Genomic DNA, 8,293 nt, shown 5'->3' with positions numbered 1-8,293 from the left:
TCGAAAAATATATGTTTTTTTTACAATAAAATCAGAATTTTTTTATGGAATTTTTTTTTCAGAATTTATTGAACTCCGAGGGTATTAAAAGTCCAAATACATTTTTTTACTATAGAATCTGACTTTTTAGTGGAGAAAAAAAGTCAAATTTTTCTGGATTTATTAAACCCCAAGGGTGTTAAAAGTACGAATAAAAAAGTACTCAAACTCAGACCTGCACAACAATTTTTATGCAAGCAACTTTTTTTGTCTAATTTTTTTTTGTCTAATTTTTCCACTGCAAATTTTTTGTAGCATCTATGCGAAAAAATTTGTGGGTGGCGAAGTGCAGAAATTCGCCGCAAATCCATGCCTGGTGAATAAATTCGCCCATCACTAATGAAGGGTCATAAATACTTACTACTTTGCAACTACATTTAGGGGGTTATTTATTAGGGGCAGATTTACTAAGCTCGAGTGAATAATTCAAATGGAAAAAAATTCAAATTTCGAAGTATTTTTTTGGGTACTTCGACCATTGTATTGGTCAAATTCGATTGAATCGAATGATTCGAACGTTTCGAAGTAAAAATCGTTAGACTATTCGACCATTCGATAATCAAAGTACTGTCTCTTTTAAAAATACTTCGACTTCATACTTCGCCACTTTAAACCTACCGAGGTGCAATGTTAGCCTATGGGGACCTTTCCCAGAACTTTTCTAAGTTTTTTTTGATCGAATAAAAATCCATTCGATCAATCGATTAAAATCACTCGTATCGTTCAATCGAACGATTTTTATTTGATCGTCGATCGAAGCTTTGCGCTAAAATCCTTCGAATTCGATATTCAAATTAGAAGGATTTTACTTCGAGGGTTGAATTCAAGGGTTTTTTAACCCTCAAAATTTGACCCTTGATAAATCTGCCCGTGAAAGTCCGAATGCCAATAACTCATAACAATAAAATCCGAATTTTTTCATGGAAATTTTTTTTCAGAATTTATTGAACTCCGGGGGTATTAAAAGTCCAAATAAAAAAGTACTCCAACTCAGACCTGCCGAGTTCATGTAGAAGTCAATGGGAGAAGTCCCTTAGATATACTGATCAGCGCTGGAAAAAGTTGAAAAATCAAAAAAACTCTTACGATTTGAATTTTTTTCTCACCATTTTCAGGAAAAATGTATTGATAAATAAGGGGAAACCATGCGGATTTGGTCTGACTATTTTATTGAAAATGATCAGAAATGTTTGGATTTTGATAAATAATCGCCTTTGTGTATATGACTACATTTCTTCCTCAGATGAGGCAGGTTAACTTCAATAATTGTCTTTGGAGGGTGTTAGACCAACAACTGATAGAAGATACCTTGGATTCGCTTGGCCAGAGCTGTACATTGTTCAGATGAGTGTTGAAGGCATCAGGATACTTCACTGTACAATTTGTCTTTCTGAGTCTTCCCATGATGTCATCAATGACATCATTTAAATCCCCTCCCCCCCGATCCAGCAAAGGACGCTAGTACTAATCTAGTAGGCTCCAGATTGTAGGCACATTGGTCCATGACTTTTCACTTTTCTCACTAAATTTAATGTGGCCCAATTTTTTTTCACAATGCTAAATAAGCCTTCTACCATTTACCATGATAATTTGACCACAGGAGGGCGCTGTGGATCCTTCTCATGGCAAGTTTGGATGCCCCCCACTCCTGTGAATTAAAATACAGGTTTCAGAAATATAAGCATAAAATGAGTAATTTACCTAAAAAATATTGCAACCAGATAGTAGTTGAAATTCCAAGCCTGAGCGTTACAAAACCAAAAAATAAACAGATCTTTCAAAAACCACAAAAAAGCAAAGGATAAACGAAATAATCCTTGAGAATTGAATACTGCTTTTAAAATGAACTACCCCATTTAACGTGATTTAAAAATAATGTGAATTTTCTTAAAAGAAAAACAAGGTGGGTTAAAAGGTTTCAGTAAAAAAAATCTTTTATTTTCTTCTGTACAACTTTTTTTAAAAAAAAATATTTTCTAGACAGGATTTCGGTGCTGTAATGTGTTGTAGCCATTGGCTCATAGTTCCAAGGAAAGGGTCGGGGAAGGCAAATCCGTGGAGTTGACAGGGAATCAAAGAAAAAGAAGATTTTGGTACTTGGTAAATACAACATATGTTTGGACACTGAAAGGAAATTCAATATATTCTAAAATCTAAAGCAATTTAATGTCAGGAACAAAAGAAAATTTGAGTTATTTCTTTCCCCTGAAATTAACCTGAACACTATCCTGCAGTTTTCACCCCTTCCCCTTTCACATTTACAACTTCTTGGGGGTAAAACTGAACTCTAGTTCTCTCCAAGGATCCACAACCTCCACAAGCCATGTAGACTATGGGACTGGGGGTGGTTGCCCCTGACTGCACCACCCTAGCAACAGCCTTGAATTAGATAAAGAAACAGACGGTGCATCCGATGTCAAATAACGGGGAAAGCATCAATCAGAAGTTATACACAATATGATATTACCATATGAAACCTTGTAAGATTTATTTGGTAGAATAAATCAGAAGTTACAGTGAAATACATTATCTTCTCTTGGTGAAAAATAGCAATACCCAGTGGTTAATATAAATGAAATACTCCAATACAGGTCTGGGATCCGTTATCTGGAAACCCGTTATCCAGAAAGCTCCAAATTACAGAAAGGCTGTCTCCCATAGCCTCCATTATAATCGAATAATCCAAATTTTAAAAAATAATTTCCTTAACTCTGTAATAATAAAACAGTAGCTTGTACTTGATCCCAACTAAGATATAATTAATCCTTATTGGAAGCAAAACCAGCCTATTGGGTTTATTTAATGTTTACATGATTTTATAGTAGTCTTAAGGTATGAAGATCCAAATTATGGAAAGATCCATTATCCAGAAAACTAAAGGTCCTGAGCATTCTGGATAACAGGTCCTGCAGCTTGTTGTTGAACTTCAACTCGTCATGGCAGCAGGGTTGTCTTAAGTAGTGGCAGGGTTTTTGGGAAAGCTGGGCCCCATAACGTATATAAAAAATGAGGTCTGCCCTATGGTCACCCTACTATGCCCAACTTGTGCTGCTTTTTCTACCAATAACTGCTGCTCTGTGCTTTCCTCCCACCATGCACAGCTCCCTGGTCATTTTTTCCCCTATTTGCACCTCTAAATAAGGGTTCTGCCTGGCAGATGTAATGCAACAACATCTATAGAGAGAGAGAGACCTGGCTTCAAGCTGTAAATAAATATATAAAAAAAAAAACAACTGGAAAATTGTTATTGAGTCTTTAGTCCGATTCCTGTATGTTTCCTAGTAAATACTTATACCTATAATTTACATTTGTACACATGAGATAACCAACAACACTGGCAAACTCCACAGTCTTAAAGCCACAAAATTCTAAGAAATTGTCCCATAATGTGTGGAAAAAAGTCTCTCCCGTATGAAGTTCACTGATTCGTAAGAATGTTCTCCCAGAGCATGGTGGCTGCCCTGAGCCGTATTCATATGTTTTACCAAGGCTTGCCAATAAACTGGATGTGTTCCTTTGCTTTCATCCTCAGAGAGGCAATGCTGTTATTTCTGGGGTCTGTTTCTTCCAGTGGATACTTGTCTACAAAGTTGGCCCCACACTGGTAAGGAGGAGGTGGTCCCATGGCTCCTAAAGGTTGGAGAGCATGACCTACTGAAACAGGGTTTATAAATGGTGGTGGTGTGTAACTACCTGGAAGGCTTGGTGGTGTGGTGACAAACCCTGGTAAGCTCTGCAAGGCTGTGCTATTGGATAAAGTTGGGGTGAGCCAGGAGTCCAGAGGAAGACTACTGCTGAGGGCACTCATGGCAGAAGGTTGAGGTGACCTGTTAAACGAAAGCATCGGGGAATCTTGAAGTTTCATGGAGGTCACCTCTAGTTTCTCTTGCCTCCTCCATTTGGCTCTCCTGTTCTGAAACCATACCTTAAAGATAAAAATATATTTGTGAGTATAACTACATGTCCCAGCTGATTATCCACTAAGCACAGAGCAGGACTCACGCATGCACAATAAGATGAGTTTGGACAACACTACATCACCGCATCTCAGTGGTACATGTTCCTACAAAATGTTACTTTCTATAACGATTGCGTTATTTTTGTGAAAACCTCCAAATAACAAAACTATCTATCTAAATATCTGCCTTTCTATCTATCTAATAAGCTAATTGTATTATATACATGGATAACAAAGAGAAATATAGTGGTTTTTAAAGATAATAATAATTAGTGATGGGTGAATTTCTCCCGTCTCACTTCACTGAAAAATGTCGAAACACAAATTTTGATGTCGGCGACAAAATGGTGTGACACCAGTGACAATTCTGACGCCTGCGACAATTCCGACGCCGGCGACAATTCCAACCCGCATTAAAGTCAATGAGTGCTAATAATAATAATAATTAGTGATGGGTGAATTTCTCCCGTCTCACTTCACTGAAAAATTCTCAAATTTCCCACGAAATGACGAAAAATGCCAAAACACAAATTTTGATGCCGGCGACAAAATGGTGTGACGCCAGTGACTATTCTGACGCCTGCGACAATTCCGACGCCGGCGACAATTCCAACCCGCATTAAAGAAAATGAGTGCCTTTAATTGTTGCCTGTGTTGGAATTGTCGCCGGTATTGGAATTGTTGCCAGTGTCAAACACATTTTGATGGCAAAACGCAGAAATTCGTCGTGAATTCACGCCTAGTGAATAAATTCGCCCATCACTAATAATAATAATAATATCATAGGAAGAAGAAGAATAGCAGTAAACTAGTTACTGTAAATCATTTCTTTGAATTGCTTTAAAAAAAATATGTTTATTGAATAATTTCTTTAAAATTCAGTAATAACAACAATAAGCAGTAAAACCAATGATAATTTAAATTTTTCTATAAGACAATTTAAAAAAAAATCATGCTGGAGGCATCAATGTTGTGAACTTTACCATATTTATTTCTAAGTTTACTGAATGATAAATAAATAGGATGATTTAGAAATAAAGGGAACATATACGGGACAAAGTAGACACAAACGGGGGTAATCTTTATAAATGATTTGGTCAGTTTTAGTTTTTTTTACTTTATTGTTAGCTATATTATTTACTTTACTCATACATAAAAATCTAATTTGGGCTTCCCACTTGCAGAATAAAAGAACTCGGCAGAGAGAAGGACGGGGATTATATGAAACATGTGATGCCTGTTCTTTAGAACTATTCCAACAGTAGAATTTGCTACTTTCCCCAGAAAAACAAGATTACTGATCTTCAGTAATGTCCAGTCCAAAATCTCTGGAATATGTATAGTTTTGAGGCTCCCGGAATACACATTCGTAATGGACCCCTTATTGTCACATATGTCCTAAATTAAACGAGAATCAGAGTTGTACAACATTCCATTGTCCTTTATGTTATTATTTTATTATCCCAACGCTACCTTGGAAATAAAATGAATTGTGCAGCACCTTTATTGGAAATCTCTCATCTGTCTCTTTATCTGTAATTATATCTAAAATTCTAAATGGAAAGAACACAGGCCTTTAAAAAACAAGATATAAATATATTTCAACTGGAATTGTATCTGTCATTGTCTTATTATTATTAGCCTATCATTTTCATCTACATATTTTGTGCATTAAACATTTAAAAAAGAAAAAAAAAAGTATTTTTTCATTTTTTTAACCTTTTTTTATTTATAGTGAAAGAATCTGTTGGCTGAAAAGTAGAATGGCAGCATTTTATAGGGTGCCCTATTCACATTTTAGAAAGGAGGAAATAGAAGATATATGAATTCGTTAGTAGACTTCGTTCTAGTTGTCTGTCTCTTCTGCCTCTCCTAAATATGCCCCTAGATAATCTTATATAATACATAAAAGTCTAATTCACCACACAAGAGAGAAGGTATAATAATTGCTGTAATTGGATTAGCAGATTGTAAAGCCTTTTGATTTGTGGCTGCCGCTAAGGGGTAGATGCTATTTAATAAGTTATAAGCATTAAAAAAAAGCAGAGTTTCCAAATAATGACTCACCTGCACCCTGACCTCAGGCAAGTTGACTTTCATAGCCAGCTCTTCTCTACTGTATACGTCGGGGTAGTGGGACTTCTCGAATGCCCTCTCCAGCTCATGCAGTTGGTAAGTTGTGAATGTTGTCCGGTTCCTTCTGTGTTTCTTCTTGGGCTGTTGTTCGTCGTCAGAGAGTTTATTGTCACTGTTTGAGGTAGACAAGCCGGGGCTCAGGCACTCGCTTGAGGTCTTTCCTGAATATGGATCTATAGGAATGAGAAAGTTCATAAGAATCCTATTAGGTTCGTGCTTATAAGTTTAACTTAATCAACTTGACTAGACATATGCAAAAGATGGTGCATATTGGGTAGATGGGTAGTTTTGAAGGCAACTGTGTTGGTGATGGAATAGTCTTTTTATAAGATATGATTAAATGTTTATGATAAACATGGACAAAAAACTTACCTCCATAGCCATCAGTCTGGCCGTCTTCTAAATGCTCCTGTTGGGGATGAATCTCCTCGGTCATTTTGTGCAGACAGTGCCGAGAGCTCCTCTTGTCCACCTCTTTAGCATTTCTTGGACTGATCTCAGACTGAAATGAGCCCAGGACGCTATCCTCTTTCACAAACCCCAAGATGGCCTCTATACTGTGCAGCCTTGATGGGTTACCTCCTGGACTCCTGAGCAGATGTCCAGACAGAGAGAAGCTACCATCAGCCATCAGGGAAGGGCTGTGCAGGTGCATTGAGGACCCTTGAGGTGTTCAATCACGATGATTATTTCCAAGAAAAGTTCTTTATCTGATCGTGCTTAGTAGTCCACGTGCTCCGTTGTTCAACTATATTATGTCAAAGGAGAACACTTCCAAATGAATGCTTCTGCTCTTCAAAAAGTTTTTTTTTTTCCTCCCCCAGCAGATAAAAAAAAGAGCTTAATAAATCTCTACAAGGCTAAACTGCAGGGGCAGGATGGTATATTCCACAACAACAGAGTCAGAGCAGGCTGCAAATCTTCCTAAGGAAGGCTGATTCCTCTAAGCTGCCTCTGAGTAGCAGATCCTTCTGGTTGCTTTCTGGCTGACAGCTTGTCCTTGAACAACAGAGGATCAGCTCCTTGTGACCTATCTGGGAGGAATGACACAGCCTCTGCTTCCTGAGGACTTTTAAAGCAATTCCTGGCCTGTGTCCTTTGTGTCGTTCAGCTACCCCTGCTGTGCTACCCACAGATACCACATTATCCTTGCACCATCAGCTTTTGTCTAGTTGGAGACAGTACCTGCATGAGATGATGTCCCTTGCTCCTCCCCAAAGTAACAATTCCTACTTCTCTGTATTGGAAAGTTGTTTGTTTTATTAATCCAGCCCTCAGGATTAGAAACTCCAAACAACTGTTTATTTTATGTATTTATTTAAAACAAACTAACCCCCAACAGACACGCATATACACAAGCTGATAATACAAGGCAGCAATAGACAATGCCCTGATAATTATACTTGGGAATTGAATTCAAAAAATGTCATGGTTTCAATTGTTCCGAAGATCCCATTATTGAAGCATGATCACAGGGCACCGAAATATAAATATCGTGTTACACTAAAACCCTTTTCTGCTTCTCTACCTTTGTACTTGACCCATTCAATTGAATTTCATGCACTTCAGCTGATCAAATTGTGTGTTAACCTTAGGCACTTTGTCGTTAGCGGCAGATTTGTGGTTTTCCTTATGAAATTTGTTTTATTGGGTTTATGCCTTTTTTTATTTAATTCTTGTGCACAAATATTTCAGAGCTTCCATTGCTAGGATATGATTGCTGAAAGTTTTTATGCGGAAAACGTTTTTCCTGATCAGGACAAATATATACATTTTTTAAACAAATTCAGTATTACAGGTATGGGAGCTGTGTATACAGAATACTTGAGAACTGGGGTTTTCCAGATAACAGATCTTTCCATAATTTGGATCTTCATACCTTAAGTCTACTAGAAAATCATATAAACATTAAATAAACCCAATAGGCTGTTTTTGCTTCCAATAAGGATTAATTATATCTTAGTTGGGATCAAGTACAAGCTACTGTTTTATTATTACAGAGAAAAAAACCAAATCATTTTTAGAAATTTGGATTATTTGGATAAAATGGAGTCTATGGGAGACAGCCTTCTCATAATTCGTAACTTTCTGGATAATGGGTTTCCGGGTAACCGATCCCATACCTGTAATAATTATATTGTAAAATGTTTTACAAAATTT

The 8,293-nt window shown here is 37.0% G+C and overlaps 1 protein-coding gene across 1 annotated transcript; it reads right to left on the bottom strand.

Annotated features, from left to right (window-relative positions):
- Positions 1–2,510: 2,510 nt before the first annotated feature.
- Positions 2,511–7,174, bottom strand: rax.S (retina and anterior neural fold homeobox S homeolog). Its single transcript, NM_001088218.1, is given in 3 exon segments — positions 2,511–3,964; positions 6,065–6,306; positions 6,506–7,174. Coding segments are annotated over 3 exon segments (969 nt in total). The 5' UTR covers positions 6,789–7,174; the 3' UTR covers positions 2,511–3,520.
- Positions 7,175–8,293: the final 1,119 nt, after the last annotated feature.

Source organism: Xenopus laevis, chromosome 1S (assembly GCF_017654675.1).
Source record: "Xenopus laevis strain J_2021 chromosome 1S, Xenopus_laevis_v10.1, whole genome shotgun sequence".
NCBI lineage: Eukaryota > Metazoa > Chordata > Amphibia > Anura > Pipidae > Xenopus > Xenopus laevis.
Note: the sequence above shows the minus strand (reverse complement) of the source record. Positions and strands in the feature narration are given on the sequence as shown.